Below are 17107 nucleotides of genomic sequence, written 5' to 3'. Positions count from 1 at the left end.
TCAATAAATTCAAATTCAAAATTTTGTTTTCTATAATATCTTATATATTATCATGATTTATTTATTTATTTATTTTCATGACTTGAACCTTAACAAATAGAAATAGAGAAAGAAAATTCTCATAATAGATATATGATATTACAAAACATAATAATTTCTTTGAAAAATAATATATCAAGAAAATAAAATAAAAATAAAAGGAAAAACACTTCAATAATCCAACAATGATAATTCAATCCTCATAAAACTAATTTTGTTAATTTAACTCTTTGAATAGAAAGTCAACTAATCAATAATCCTAAAACAACAAAATCAAAATAATACAAATTATAATCATAAAATGCAATCACACCCATAATTAATCAATTTAACCAAATAGAAATGTTTAAATAAAAAAAGTTTGAGAGTTCATTACCAAAAACAAGAAAAGCAGGGATTGGGTTGTTATTTTGAGATAAAATTCATTTTTTGATTTTTTGGTCACGTACCAACATGTTTTAGAGTTTATTGCACAAAACAAACATATATAAAACCTTTAAAATTAAAATGAAATATGAAAAATAGATTCATCACGTCATAAAATATATATTGGTTCAAAAGATTTAAGAAAGTGGTAGGTTATGCTTAAAAGAAATGAAAACCATCCTTTTTACATCATTTATAAGAAAAGATTACTTTACATATGTGTTTTTTTAAAATCTATTTTATATATGTCATTAATTATATAGATTATTTTTTAAATTTATTCACAAGTCATTTATTATGGATGAATGTTCGTTTAGTTAGCATCAAACTCTAAATCAAGAGTCTCGCAATTCAATGAATTTTTTTAGTTTTGATTTTTTTATATTGCTTGACCTTTCTCATCATCATCATTATTATCATCACCATCGTCAACATCATTATTATTATTAAAAGTAGAAGTTGAACATGATGCTACATTCAACCAATGTTGGTTCCTACTTTGAGAAGACTTGTTACCTAATTATTAACTTTATTTATTTTTATCAAAATCATTGTGCTAGGCCTAAATAAGTCTTTAAAAACTAGGAGACACATTAACACTAACTTTATGAAAATTAATTGATGTTGATTTTTTTAATAAATATTTAAGCACAAATACATACACAAAAAGGTGAAAATGTAGTTTTACAAAATGAAATAAACATTGCTATAAAACCAATAAAAAAATAAAAATACATGGAATAATAGTAACACACACGAATAGTAACATGTGCATTATTTTCAATTATAAACAATAATTTTCAAGCAACAATCTAATGGGAAGAATAAAAAAGAAGGAAAAGAGATAGGGGCTTACATTAAAGGTGGTTCTATATGAGTGGGGAGCTGTTATAATGGTTACTAGTGATAGAGACGGTGACAGTGCTAATGATGGTGCGGTTTTCAAGTGGTTTTTCTCGGGTTTTTCCCTCTCACGTCTTATTTGTTTTCTTTATTTTTGTTTTTCTTTTTTTCCTTTTTCTTTTCCCCTCTCTCCTGTGATGAGAATCATTAAGCAACACTACTTGACCCATTACATGTGCTAATTGGACTTATTACAAAGTCAAGAGCTAAAATAGATTAAAGATATACTAAATTGGATAATTCAAGATATTAAGGCCTTATTTTATTTGTAGCTTTTAGACTTTATCGCAAGGTCTAATTTTATTTGTAACTTTTAGATGTTATCGCAAGGCCTTCTTGATCTTTGATCACTATAAAATTTTAACCATTTATAAAACAGGGCTTTTGAAATCATCTAGAAAATTTTTAGCCTAATCTAACTTTCAAATTAGAAATTATATTTGATAGAGTAAAATTATATATTAAAAAAAAAGCCCAAAATTGCTTCTAGTATCTTTGAATGATAAGGAAACCTTATCAATAAGCAATTCCATAAAACAAAAGAAAACACAAGTTGTTGACATGAAAACCCAAGCAAAATATAATCTTAATTTTTGTCACCTATACTTTCCTTGTAGAAAGGAAATCCTTGCTAAATAAAAAGTCCACAAATCATAAAGAAACAAATAGTAAAACTCGTACAACAACTTTTAGCTTGACTTTAAACATGTTGTTCTCTCTCGTTTTGATGAATTAATGGGCCTACTATATATGATTGGAAAGTTTGAGATGTTTAATTTTCAACCCAACATAATCACAATAAAAATCCACATGTAGATCTAGATATGAACCAAATAATTCACAAAGATCTAGTCCAATAAATTTGTAAGGTTTGAATTATAAAACAAATAAAAAAATGAAAATAAAATAAAAATACATGAAATAATAGTAACACACATGAATAGTAACATGTGCATTATTTTCAATTATAAATAATAACTTTCAAGCAAAAATCTATTAGGAAGAATAAAAAAGAAGAAAAAGAGATAGGGGCTTACCTTAGAGGTGGTTCTACACAAGTGGGGAGCTGTTATGGTGGTTACTAGTGATAGAGACGGTGACGATGCTAGTGGTGGTGCGATTTTCAAGTGGTTCTTCTCGGGTTTCTCTCTCTCCAGTCTTATTTGTTTTCTTTATTTTTATTTTTCTTTTCTTCCTTTTTCTCTTCTTCTTTTTATTATGATGAGAATCATCAAGCAACACCACTTGATCCATTACATGTGCCAATTGGACTTATTACAAAGTTAAGAGCTAAATTAGATTAAAGAGATACTAAATTGGATAATTCAAGATATTAAGGCCTTATTTTATCTGTAGTTTTTAGACCTTATCGCAAGGCCTTATTTTATTTGTAACTTTTAGATGTTATCACAAGGTCTTCTCAATCTCTAATCACTATAAAATTTTAACCATTTATAAAACAAGGCCTTTGAAATCATCTAGTAAAATTTTAGCCTAATCTAACTTTCAAATTATAAATTATGTTTGATAGAATAAAATTATGTATTAAAAAAAAACCCAAATTTGCTTTTAGTGTCTTTGAATGATAAGGAAACCTTATTAATAAGCAATTCCATAAAACAAAAGAAAATACAAGTTGCTGACATGAAAACCCATGCAAAATATAATCTTAAGTTTTGCCACCTATACTTTCCTTGTTGAAAAAAAATCCTTACTACATAAAAAGTTCATAAATCATAAGGAAACAAATAGCAAAACTCGTATAACAACTTTTAGCTTGACTTTAAACATGTTGTTCTCTTTTATTTTGATGAATTAATGGGCCTACTATATATGGATGAAAAATTTGAGATGTTTAGTTTCTAACCCAACATAATCACAATAAAAATCCACATGTAGATCTAGATATGAACCAAACAATTCACAAAGATCTAATCTAATAAATTGTAATTTATTAACCTAAATATCTAGAATTAGTCCAATCAATTTCTCTGGGATCATTTTATTTACAAACCTTGAAATAGGCTCAATTTCTACCTTTAATAGATCCTTTAATGATGCTCGCTGATTCATATTATCCCCTCTCTCCTAAAAAAGATTTAACCTCGAATCATCACTTTATTAGATGTTGACTCACTTTTGGAAAACATATTAACCTCATTTTGAAACTCTGATTTTATTTTTATTTTAATTAATATATTAAATTGTAAAAAACCATATCGTGAAAAATCTTTTTCTTTTTTAAACTTTTATTGCAACTAAGTTCTAGTTGTGACAATAATGAAATAACAAGGAAAATAAAAGATAAAATAATATAAACTAATTTTAAAACTTTGCTATGATACTAACTAATATGAACGCCATGGATATAAAGATCTAGAAACCCATAATGAAATTGAATTTAATTTTAGAAATCCAGGTTTATGATTGAAAATGTTATAAATCTTGGTTAATTATTTGATAAGTTATAATAGTTCTATGAGGAACTAGGAGTAAGAGCAAACTCTCACATATAAGTTGTATTTCTAAACAATTAATCAATCTCATTAATTTTTTAAAAACCTAAATACAAGCTAAATAACCCTATTTATACTAGGTAAAAAGTCCTAAATAATGCTGAAGAAAAGAAAAGAAATTCTAAATAAAAACTAGAAAAAAACACCTAAATTAACTAGGAAACTAAAACAATTCTCATATAGTAGTTTATGGACCTTATTGCAAGGTCTTCTCACACTCTAACCTTGTATAAAAATCCTTTGATAAAATGTCAACCTAATACAATGGTTAGATTAAAAATTATGTTTGATAGAATGAAACTATGCGTTAGATAAAAAAAACCTAAAATGACTTCTAGTATCCTTGAATGATAAGGAAACCCTGTCAATAAGAAAATTCACATAAGAAAAGAAAAAAACAAGTTGTTGGCATGGAAAACCTTGCCAAAATAATCTCAATTGATGCCATATATGTTTTCCTTGTAGAAAAAAAATCATTTTTAAATAAAAAATCTACAAATCATAAGAAAACAAATAGTAAAACTCATATAGTAAATTTTAATATGACTTTAAATAAGTTGTTCTATCTTATATAGATGAATTAATAGGCATATCATATGTGAATAAAAATATTGAGATGTATAGTTTCTAGCATAACTAAAATAGTAGTAAAATTCTAGTTATAACTCTAAATATGGATGAAACAATGCATAAAGGTTTAGTTCAGCAGATTGATAATTTGTTAACATAAATATCTAGAATAAGCTTACTCAAAAGCACATAAAAAATTCTACCTATAACTTCAAATATAAACCAAACAATACATAAAAATCTAATTTGATAAATTTGTAACTTGTTAACCCAAACTTCTATAATCAATCTAGTCAATGTTTTTTGGATCCTCTTAGTTTTAAACCTTATAATAAACCTAATTGGTACCCTTAATGAGTTCTTCAATTATGCTCGTTAATTCACATCATTCCTCCTTACTTGGATTGAACCTCAAATCATCACCCTATATGCATGTTGACTTAATTTTAAAAGATACATTAACATGATTTTGAGATTTTGATCTTTCTTTTCTTTTTTATATATAAATTATAAACAACTAGATCATAAAAATTTTTTTTTAAACTTCTACCACAATTAGATTCTAGATGACAATAATAATGAAATAACATGAATACTAAAAGATAAACCAATATAACATAATTTCAGAACCTTGTTTTGATACCAAATGATGCGAATCTCATGAATATAAGGACTTAGAAACCCATAATTAAATTAACCTTTAACAAGAAAGCTAAATTTAGGTTTGTGAATTAACTTAACACATCGATAACTTATACAAAAACAACAATACTATAAGTAATTGAATAAAGAGATACAAACAAAAAGTATAAAAGACACAATAAAACTTTTTTATATATATATAAGTCAAAATAGTTCCATTATGAATCAAGAGTAAGAACAAACTCTCCTACACAAGTTTCATTTCAGAATAATCAATGCATCTCTTATTAAAATAATTTTTTAAAATATATACAAGATAATAAACTTGTTTATACAAGGTGAAATGTCCTAAAAAATGCTAAAAAAAAATAATACTAAAAGAGTTCTAAGTAAAATAGAAAAAAGATTCCTAAATCAATTACGAAACCTTAGCCAAAAATTCTAATTATTGCCATCTATGCTTTCTTTGTAGAAAAGAAATTGCTATTAAATAAAAGGTTCATAAATTATAAGGAAACAAATAATAAAACTTGTACAACAATTTTTGGCTTGACTTCAAATATGGTGTTCTATCTTTTTTTGAACAAATTAATAGGTTTATCATATATGGATGAAAATATTGATATGTCTTGTTTCCAACCTAATTAGAATTATAAAAAAAATTCTATTTGTAGCTTCGGATATAGACCAAATAATATATAAAGGTCTAGTTTAATAGTTTTGTAATTTATTAACCTAAAAATCCAGAATCAGCCCAATCAGAATCATAAGAAAAGTCTACCTGTAGTTCCAAATATAGACCAAATAATATATATAGATTTACAACTTGTTAACCTAAATATTTAGAATTAGCCCAATCAATTCCTCATGAGTCATTTTAGTTTCAGATCGTATAATAAGTCTAATTGGTATCTCTAATAAACTATTTGGTGATGTTTGCTGATTTATATCAATCTCCCTCTCCTCAAAAGGGTTCAATCTCAAGTCATCATGTTGCTTGGATATTGACTTGTTTTGGAAAACATTAACATGATTTTGAGATTTTGATATTCATTTTTTTTAATATATAAATTATAAACAACTAGGTTGTAAATAATCTTTCTTTTTAAACTTTTATTGCAACCAAGTTTTAGATGAAGATAACAATGAAACTAAAAGATAAAAGGATATAATATAATGTTAGATTTTTTCTGATACCAACTAATGCGAACCCTATAAATATAAAGATTTAGAAATTCATAATCAAATTGACCATTCTTAAGAAAGCTAAATTTAGGCTTATAATTATATTTAGCACATTTATAATTTGTATTGAGACACCGAGACTATAAGTAATCGAACCCCAACCCAATGTTTATAAAAAGACACAAATGAGAAGTATAAAAGATATCACAAATCTTGGTTAATTTTTTGATAAATTAAAGAAGTTTAATTATGAACCAAGAGTAAGAGCAAACTCTCATGTATGAGTTTTTTTTTGAATAACCAATCAATCTCTTATTAATGTTTTTTTAATAAAAATACTCAAATACAAGCTTAATAACCTTATTTATACTAGGTAAAACATCCAAAACAATGCTTGAAAAATAATAAAAATAGTTCTAAATAAAATAAAGAATATAATCCTATATCAACAAGGAAACTAATATAATTACTGTATACTAATATCTAAACCTTATCACTTCTCAATTTTTGATTATTATGAAATTTTATTCTTATATAAAATAAGATATCTGGAAGCTCATGGTACAATTTAGACAAATATAACAGTCGAATTGAAAAATTATGTTTGGTACTATACATTAGAAAAAATAAGACTAAAATCATTTCTAGTGTCATTGAATGATAAATAAATCTTACCAATTAAAAAATTTACAAAATAAAAGGAAACACAAGTTACTAACATGAAAAACCTTGCCAAAATAATTGCAATGGCTGCCACCTAAGCTATCCTAGTAGAAAATGAATTTTTACTAAATAAAAAGTATACAAATCATAAGAAAAAAATAACAAAACTCATACAATAATTTTTAGCCTAATGTCAAATAAGTTATTTTTTTTATTTAAATGAATTACTAGGTTTACTATATATAGATGAAAATTTTGAGATACCTAGTTTACAATCTAGTTTGAATTAAAGCAAAACTCTAATTGTAGTTTTAGATGTGGACCAAACATCACATAAAAATCTAGTCCAATAAATTTGTAACTTGTTAACCGAAATATTTAGAATTAGTTCAATTAATTTATTTTAGATGTTATTAGTACCTTTAATAAATTATTGTTCAATTAATTTCTTTTGGATGTTATTAGTACCTTTAATAAATTATTGGTTGATGTTCATTCATTCACATAAGTGAATTTGCAAAATTATCCCTTTAAATATAAATAATTTTTTTAGGTTAGTATATGGATTCTTATCATCTTCTATACTTGTTTAGAGAGAAATTAAATAAATAAGGTTTTAATAAATAAGTAAAAATCCAACTGTTAAATTATTTTCATCCAATAAAAATATATTTAAATTCAACCATTATTTTTCTTTTAAATGATTACTTTATTCTAATGGAAAAATGTTTGAATTCAACAATTATTTAAAAAAAAAATGATTGAAAGTCATTACAATTAAACTAAAGTAGTGGTTGTTGGACAATCGAGGGGAAAAGGCGAGAGAAAAATTACAAGTATTGAAAATGCTCTTAATATCGAAAGACTCTAAACAATAGGACCAAAGAAGAAAGTAATGTGAATATAGAGGATAAAAATACCAATCATTCTAATTGGTCCGTGTGATTCACGGTCAAAGCAACGTGTCAAGAAGAATAAAAAGCAGGGAGGGGGCGGAGGCGGGAGGCAGGGACAGGGCGTTTCATTTTCAAACCGACAACAAAAAAAAGAAAAGAAAAGGTTCCTTTCGTGTATCTTGGATTTCGTGCACGAACCATTTTTCTCTTCTATTATATTTTTCTCTCTCAGAAAAAGGCAAAAACACTCTTTTTTTTTTTTTTGGCTTTTGAAGTTCGAAGGCCGTGCCTTTCATGGTGTTTCTCTCATGCTGCTTCAGTCCCAGAGAGCTGGTTACTTACCCCACTACGTAATTCCCTTTTCATTTGCAGATAAAAGAAATATATTGCTCGTTCTTCCTTTAGTTAGTTTTTTTTTTTTAAAATGGAGGTTCAGAGTGTTGAAAGGTGAGATTTTGTAACCTTGTTTTTTGTCCTTCTGTGTTTAACCCTTTTGAGTTCCTTCTGGATTTATAGTTAAATCTGGATTTATAGTTTCCAAACTCATTCTGGGCTTTGTTAATTCCTTTTGTTTTATTCTGTATTTTTTTTTCTTTTTACATGTTTCTGTTGAATTGTGGTTCTTTAATGAGGGGGGTGAGGGAGTTACTATTGAAAAAAAGGAGGGGTGAGTTTGAGGTTTCTATGCTTTGAATGAGCATTTGTTTTTAATGTTATTGGTTTTTTTGATTGTGTTGGAAATTCCTTGAGGTTCTCTAAATTGTGTTTTTGCTGTGCCATCTAGTGCTGATTCCTAACATTTGTTGGTAACAGAATTAAATGCCTGGTTGTTCCTAAAATTTTAGTCCCAGCTTTAGATGAATCAAGTGGAATTGGGGAGGCCACTTTCCCTTTGCTATATAGCACACATGCAAAGGGGAGGGGAGTTGTTTTTTTTTTGTGTGTGTGTTTTATGAAATTTGCTCTATGGGTTCCATAGTCATGGATTTCAGAACTTTAGGGTTCATATATATTGTGGCTCTGCAGAGAAGAAGGTTGTGTCTGGCTAAAATATATATTTTTTTTATCTTAACTGTTAGCACCGCACACAATCAGGATGGCGATTTTAGTAGATTTCCTTTGCTTCTGGTTTTAACTGCTAATTTGCTAATTAAAGATTCATATTGAGTAAACATGAGTTTAAAACCTTTTCTGCACAATATTTGATATTTTCAACATCTAGGCTCTACAGTGGGCTATGATTGTGGAGTCATTTAACTCTAAATTAATAATGAAGGTGAATTGTACACATCTATATATTCATCCAAATAACATATGTGGTGTATAATTCTTGTTGCCCTTTGTATTTCCTGCTGATTTTTTGAATGCTAAGGTTTTCATTCTTTTTTATTATGCAAATATTAGGGAAAGTGAAATGCAGGTATTGATTTCTGGAATTATTTAAGGCTTTCATCTTACAGGGAACTTGGTATGGTTTTTGTGAGGATTTATGTGCATTAGAGATTAGTTCTTCTTGGATGTATTTGCATGTTTTATTTACTTCCCAGCTGGGGATTTACTCTTGTAGTTGTTGGCATGGACATTTGATTTTGGTGTTTCTCTACTCAGTTTCATATGGTGTTGTGCAATTGCAAATTCTGTTTGTTAAGTGCTCAAAAGTGAAATCTCTTGTTTTCCAAACTCATTTTAGGCTTTGTTCAATTAACGGGGAAATATGCGAGTCAAAAAGCATGACAACACCACCACTTTTAACTCTTTCTTCATCAATGACCTGCCTTCTAGTATCCTTTTTATCACCCTCCCTTTAATCTTCCATAAGATTCTTTGGTATGTTCAGTTTTGTGGACCACCAAAATGTCTTTTTGGGATTCTAATCAAATACAAGAAATGTTCCCTGAGATGCTTATATTGGTATTGTAGTTGTAGAGGGGGGCAAATGAAATCTGCAAGTTCTAATTTTCCTAACATTCTACTGTTGAGATAACTGCTTTCAGATATGTTAATAGTATTTGCCTGCTGATTTCGTCTCTTTTTTTTTTGGTTGTCAAATGGTTGTTGTTCATTGCTCTCTTTGTTAATTCCTTTTGTTTTATTCTTTCAGGTTCGAAGACAATAGTGATCTAGTTGATGCCAGCTGTAAGGATTATGATCTCTTCGAGCATTGAACATGAAAGATTACTTGCTACAAGGCACTGGAGAAATAATGGATTAATATAATTGAGATTTGGAGTGGGGAATGAAGCCATCGGTCCGTGTATCACAGGGTAGATGTATTATATTTGACAGTTTCTGTAAATTGTTAATGGATTCTGAAAGTCTTCTGCTGATAGAGATGATATAAAATTTCTATTTTTTCTTTCAATTTTCACTCCTGTGCTATTATCCATTAATACTCTCTCTCTCTCTCTCTCTCTCTCTCTCACACACACACACACACACACACACACACACACACAAGCACAGGGAGTTTCTTTAGATTATTCTCTCTGTAATAGCATGATTCTTAGGTCCGATAGATAAATTTTGTTGCAGGGCTAATGTTAGTTGGCTTGTGATTTGGCAGAGCAGAGCATATTACTATTTTTTATTACATGTTTTGTTACTAATTCCATTGAGCCCATTGCTTGATGCAATGATGATAATCTCCTGCTTGCAAGTGCCAGGTGCATTTTCAAATTTCAATAGCTGTCAGCGGATGTAAAGATATACTGTGAAGGATGAGACTGTCGGTTCTTTTTGGAAGTTCCTATTAATGACTTGCATTTTGTCAATGGTCGAGTTCATGGATTAGATGGTGGGATGGAGGATACTGCATGGAGAGAAATAGGCTCTTAGTTTCCCCCTTAATGGAAATTAGAGGTTTGCTGAGCTCCAAAAGGGGAAAGAAATTCTAGAATAGGTGTTCCGTTAGTCTTCGGCCTTTGGAGTGAAGGAATGCGTATTGTCTATTGCAATTGAAGATTTTCGGTCAATTCACGAGTCTTGAATGAAATGCAGATGCATCTACAACAGAGCGAGAAATGTCTTGCAAACTTCAAGCCATTGTCTTCTACTGCTGTCAACTCCAGTCACAAAGCGGAATAAATTGCGGAGGTTGTTTCAAACTTTTGGTCTAGTAATAATAGGCGGCATTTGCCGTTCACTGTATCAGAAGTAGCGCGCAATGATATCAGTATGCGCATCACATTAGACATGGAGATAGACTCAACTTATTCAATCATCTGGTTCCTTGAAATTGGACAAGGTGAAGTGGGAAGAGATCAATTGTCTCTGTCGCCTCAATTTTGAATCCTCATGACATCAACATATGATTTTCCAACGAGTTCACGTGATAAAAATCCCTTCAGGAAATCCGCCACTATCATTCTCCTATATGCTGCTGGAGTCTCTGGAGTAACAAGGCTTGGTGCAGGGCCCAGTTCTCCATCTAGATTGGGGCTGTAAAAGGTGGCCATAGAAATTCGCTCTTTCTCTGAGTTAACAGTTGCTCGATGCTCATTGCTACGGTAAATCCCATTAGTCACAATCTGCCAAAAAATAAAGAAAGAAAATTGCTATTCTTAACAACTATCTACAGAGCAATTTTTTTTTATATTTATATATAATGTTAGAAGGAAATGATACGGATCAGCTAAGCCCAAGCATGCATTATTACCTCCAACATGTCTCCAACGTTGATCACGAACGCATTGGGAAGTGGTTGAACAGGGATCCACTTCCCAGATTTCCTTATCTGTAACCCCTCCACCTCACTGACTTGGAGGAGGATTGTGAGGCCAATAGAATCAGAGTGAGAGTTCAGGCCCATGACAAGCTCTGGTTGTGGGCATGGGGGGTAATAGTTCATCCTCATCATCTGGCATCCTTCTTCGAACATGTCTTTTATCTCGTCAGGTTTCATTCCTAGAGCTTTAGCCATGAGATAGAGGATTTTCATGGCAAGATTTTTCAATTCAGCCGAGTATGCTTCCAAAGTATCTCTGCATGCATGCGGAGGAGGATGATATAAAGTACACATTGCCTTAGCTCTTAGCTAAAGTACTGTATGTACTGTAGAACTATTTTTATGTCAGTGTACGTCACGTTTCACATCAACAAAACAAAGGGTAATTTTGCTTATTAGCTAATTTATTTCTTAAAAAAATAACACCTTAAAAAAATTAGTGAAATAGTTCAAAAACACAATATTAAAACCCGTCAAAAAATATATATATTACAACTGAAAAATACAATATTAAAACTTATCACTATTTAAATATATGACATTTTTAAAAAAAATTATGAAATGAATTATATATATTTTAATATTTTAATGAGAAGAAAGGGGAGAGTATATAGAAAAAAATAAAATGCTAGAAGCATATTGAAGATCTTAATTATGATATTATAAGTATCATCAAATTTTTTGAAAAAATAAATTTAATAATATTTAATAAAAGATTTTGAAAAAATAAATTTAATAATATTTAAAAAGGTTATCAATGATAATTACAATGTCACATTTGCGGCAAAAAAATGATATGTGTCTCATTTGTCTTTAACGGTAAGTATGGTCTACTTCAATTACCATTAGTGACTTTTTTGGTATCACTATATTTATTAAGTCGAGATCTTTTTGATAGTAATATTATAATCAGAGCTTTAATATACTTTTAAAGTCTTTTTCTTTTTCCTCTCTCATATCTCTTCATAAATTACAAAGAAAAAAGATGATAGAAAAAAAAAAAAAAAGAAACAAGTTATTGAACTAGAGACACACTAAAACTTTAATTATGAAAACATCAATACCATAACCAATGACTAATAATGATTAGAATGAGTTACACTTGCCGCAAAAGACAAATGAAATATTTACAACTTTTAGATGGCAAGTATGACACACTTGGTTGCCATCATTATTTTCTTTGATGTCGTTAAATTAATATTATCAAGATTTTTTTAATATTAACATTGATATAATAACTGAAGTTTTGTGTACATCCTATGTCTCTTTCTTTATTTTTTATCTCATTATAATTTGTATAGCTTATTTCATATATATTTTTTTAAATATAATGTTTTTAAATAACAAGAAGTTTTAATGTCAAGTTTTCAAATCATAAAATATACTAGATGTCATGTCCACACGATGATGCAGGTTTATAGCATTTTTATGGGTTTGTGAAAAAAAATAAAATAAAAATAATAGGTAGAAAAACTGTTACAATCAACAATGTTTTCAAGAAATAGCTACGAAGCTAAATTTTCAACCAAATTAATATTTAAAAAATTAAATGAACAATTTTTTTTAAAAAATCATAACAAAAAAAAACTGGAAAAAAAATATGCAGAAAAACACTGTAAAAATTTATAGTGTTTCATAAGAAAATCTATAGTTATAATTCTCAACTAGCTTAATATTAAAAATAATAAAATCAATAAAAACAAGTTTAAAAAAATCATGCGAAGGAATATTGTAGCAATCCATAATATTTTTTTTTAAAAACTATAAAACTAAATTTTCAATCATTCAATATGAAAAAAATAAAATCAACAAAAACAATTATAGAACAAATATCATATGAAAAAACACTATAACAATCCATAATGTTTTTTTTTTAAATGATAAAGCTAAATTTTTAACCAACTTCATATTAAAAAAAAATCAACAAAATTGTTTTTGAAAAAAAAACACAACAAAAGAAGAAGAAGAAAATTTTGAAAAAAAACAAAAGGAAAGTTAAGGCTGAATTCTCAACTAGCTCAATATTTTAAAAAAATCGACAAAAATAATTTAAAAAAACATGTGGGAAAATACTATAACAAAACAAAAACAATATGAAGAAATATTTTAACAATTCACGGTGTTTTAAAAAAAGACTAAGAAGTAAAATCGACAAAAACCATTTAAAAAACTAAAAATAAAATTTATATAAAAAAAGCTATGTAAGAAAATATTATAGTAATTCATAATGTTTTAGAAAAAAAACTAAAAAAATAAATTTTCAATCAATTTAATATTAAAAAATAATTAAAAAAATAAAAAAACAATCTTGAAATAAAAAATATAAAGCCCATAAAAAGGATAAAAAAGAAAATAATATAGGAAAAAAAGACAAAAAAAAAAGAGAAGTATATGACATGTGGAAAATTAAAAGTACCTTTCCTATGATTTTTAGAAAAGAAAAGAAAAAAATTCTTTAAAAAAAACTATATAAAACAATATTATAGTAATTCATTATATTTTAATGTCAAATTTTCAAATCATAAAATAATACAGGATGCTATGCCCACTAAATGCCGTGGGCTTATGGCATTCTTGTGCATTATTGTAAGTTTGTGAAAAAATAAAATAAAAATTATATATAGAAAATTATTACAATTCATAATATTTTTTTAAAAAAATTACAAAGTTAAATTCTCAACCAGATTAACATTTAAAAAAAATTAAATGAACAAATAAAATTTTAAAAAATTATAATAATAAAAAACATTATAAGACAATGCTATAACAATATATAGTATTTTATGAGAAAATCTATAATTGTAATTGTAAACCAACTTAATAATAAAAATAATAAAAATAATTTAAAAAAATAATGTGAAAAAACACTATAACAGTTTACAATGTTTTTAAGAAAAAAAATATGAAACTAAATTCTCAATCATGAAATATATAAAAAAATAAAATTAATAAAAAAAATTATGAAAAAAAAAATGTAGGGAAATATTGTGATAATGCATAGTATTTTTTTTTTAAAAACTAGAAAATTAAATTTTCAACTAACTTTATATTAAAAAAAATTAATAAAAAAAACTTCTAAAACAATCACAAAAAAAAAAACAATTTAAAAAAATAAAAAAAAAACATGTGAAAAAATTAAAGTTAAATTCTTGACGAGTTCAATCAACAAAGATAAATTAAAAAAACATATGAAAAAATATTGTAATAATTAACAGTATTTTAAAAAAATTATAAAATAAAATTAATAAAGATTATTTAAAAAAATAAAAAAACATTCATAAAAAAATTATATAAAAAAATATTATAAAAATTCATAATATTTTAAAGAAAAAATTATGAAATTAAATTTTTATTGAATTTAATATTAAAAAAATAATAGATAAAGATAATTTTAAAAATATAAAAAAATAAAATAAAAAAATCTTAAAAAAATATAAAGTTCATAAAAAAATAAAAAAAAAAATAAAAAATATTATGACACGGTAAAAACGACAATACTTTGTTATTCCTTATTTTAGAGTATTATTAATAAATTATATATTTTTTTTATGGATTATGATATTTTATTAATTAAAAAAATACTAATCTTTTTTTAAAATCCAAACAAAATTAATCATTTCTATTGAAAAAGCAAAAACGAAGTCAAAAGCATTAATTAAGTACGTCTTTTAGTAGAAAAGTAATTTAAATAATTGAATATAGAGTGCGGCGAGGAGCACAAACTCAATAATTGAATATATTAGCAATTAAGCAGCAGAGGCCACGTTAGAAAAATAAACCCAATGCTTTTTTCTTATTTATTTTTATTAAAATTTAATATATTTTAATATATTTTAATATAATGATATTAAAAATAATTTTTAAAAATAAAAAAATATTATTAATATATATTTAAATATAAAAAATTATTTAAAAAATAATTGTAATTACATTGCCGAAGAAGCTCTTCATGAAGATTCAATCTTTTCTTTATTATTTTTTAAACTCGGACAAGTTGATCGACCGAGCCTCGTTTAGCTTTTTTAGACGAGCTAGCCTCGTAAAATTCTCCAACCTTTTAATCTTCAACTTCACAGTTAGGTCACCGATTAATTTTTTTGTTTTAAGAAACTTCCTGAACTCTTGATTCCCACCTCGAATCACGTAGAACTCACATTATAAGAAGATTTTAGTAAATTTATAGGTTTTTAATTAAAAAAAAGAGGAGAAATTGTGTTTACTTTTTTATTTTTTTTAATTTCTCTTAGATAAGGAACTGTGGAAACGAGAAAGGGCTAGAGAGGACCTGAGGGGTTGAGGAAGCATGGGGAATAAATGGGGTTTCCTCTCATGCTTTGGAAGAGTGATCATGTAGAAAATATCTCCCCAATCAAGCTTCTGCTCCTCAGACACTACGAAAGCTTGTCCAAATCCCTCCATTTCTTCTGGTCTTTGCCAATACTTTCTCTTCTCCTCCATTGGTAGGTTGAACAGCTCTTGAATCCCTTCCTTCACTTCGTTAACCAATGAATCATCCACTCCATGATTTATCAACTGAAACACAAGGGAGCAGCATTTATCGATTTGAAAGAACACCTTAATGATCTTGAGTTGTGGCTAACATGTTGGTTAATTACAGAAACAAACACAAATAAAGTTAATTACCTGGAAGAAACCCCACCCCATTCCTTGCATGCACGGTCCATTTTATCCAGCTCTATATCCATTTGTTCTCCAGAAACTAATCTTTGCATGTCAATTACAGGGATTTGGGGCAAGGAAGCCATCTCATTGTTGTTTATTATTGGAGGGTCTTGATCAAGACGCAAGTATCTTGCTGGGACAGTGGCCGGTGACTCCTTTGCCAGCTCCTGAACGCAGGGCACCGCCAGAGACTTCCCAAGTGTTGCTGGTTCCATGGCTCCTCTCTCCTCTCTCCTCTCTCCTCTCTCTGCAATTTGTTTCCTTCGCTTGTTGTCTAGATATTTAGGAATGCAGCCCGTCCCGTCATATAGAAGCACAGGTTGATGACTTGAGGTGCCCTGCCTAGAGAGAGAGAGAGAGGAAAAAGAAGAACCCGTTTCTCACCCGCGGTTTTGGACCGTAGGATTTCAGAAGGTTCTGGACCACAGAGGATGCCATTTCAAGTTTTTCTTCTCTCTCTGGGTAGGAAGCAGATTAGACATACAAAGGATGCTGTTTTTGTGATTTTTTTTAAAATTATTTTTACTTGTTTTAAATTATTAATTTAATATATTTTTAAATAAAAAACATTTTAAAACATAATTATTATCATAATATTACACTCCAAGCAACCGATCAAATCTCACCTCAGTGTTGTAGGATGTGCTCGTTCTTCTTATACTATGAAACATTGCTTCATGGACTTGAGAGATTTTTTTTTATTAACATGAATTTTTTGAGTCAGTTTTTAATGTTTCTGGTATTAATCTTATAAATTTTAAAATTAATAATTTTATAAATTTTTAATAATTTTAAAATTTATAAAAATAATTTTTAATAAATAAATTTACACCCTTTAAAATTAGACTAAGAGACTATAA

The 17107-nt window shown here is 27.6% G+C and overlaps 1 protein-coding gene and 1 long non-coding RNA gene across 2 annotated transcripts; one reads left to right on the top strand and one right to left on the bottom strand.

Moving 5' to 3' along the window:
- Positions 1-7997: 7997 nt before the first annotated feature.
- On the top strand, positions 7998-10208 carry LOC105111989 (uncharacterized). Its single transcript, XR_839688.1, has 2 exons — positions 7998-8190; positions 9942-10208. It is a non-coding gene; the product is annotated as an uncharacterized LOC105111989 (long non-coding RNA).
- A 614-nt stretch (positions 10209-10822) lies between these two features.
- Positions 10823-16711, bottom strand: LOC105111988 (protein SRG1-like). The gene is made up of 4 exons (XM_011007520.1): positions 16224-16711; positions 15850-16107; positions 11496-11820; positions 10823-11367 (listed from the first exon to the last, which is right to left on the bottom strand). The coding sequence occupies exons 1-4, from the start codon at positions 16460-16462 to the stop codon at positions 11119-11121; spliced, it is 1071 nt and encodes a 356-aa protein (XP_011005822.1). The 5' UTR covers positions 16463-16711; the 3' UTR covers positions 10823-11118.
- Positions 16712-17107: the final 396 nt, after the last annotated feature.

The sequence above is a fragment of the Populus euphratica genome, unplaced genomic scaffold (assembly GCF_000495115.2).
Source record: "Populus euphratica unplaced genomic scaffold, PopEup_1.0 scaffold319.1, whole genome shotgun sequence".
Lineage (NCBI taxonomy): Eukaryota > Viridiplantae > Streptophyta > Magnoliopsida > Malpighiales > Salicaceae > Populus > Populus euphratica.
This window is presented reverse-complemented; position numbering and strand designations above follow the sequence as displayed.

Coding starts and splice junctions, on each gene's coding strand:
- LOC105111988 (XM_011007520.1), bottom strand. CDS start 16,462: ATGGAACCAGCAACACTTGGGAAGTCTCTGGCGGTGCCCTGCGTTCAG. Junction 11,821..15,849: donor ATGCTTCCTCAACCCCTCAG/GTCCTCTCTAGC, acceptor GCATGCATGCAG/AGATACTTTGGAAGCATACT. Junction 11,368..11,495: donor ACGTTGGAGACATGTTGGAG/GTAATAATGCAT, acceptor ATTTTTTGGCAG/ATTGTGACTAATGGGATTTA.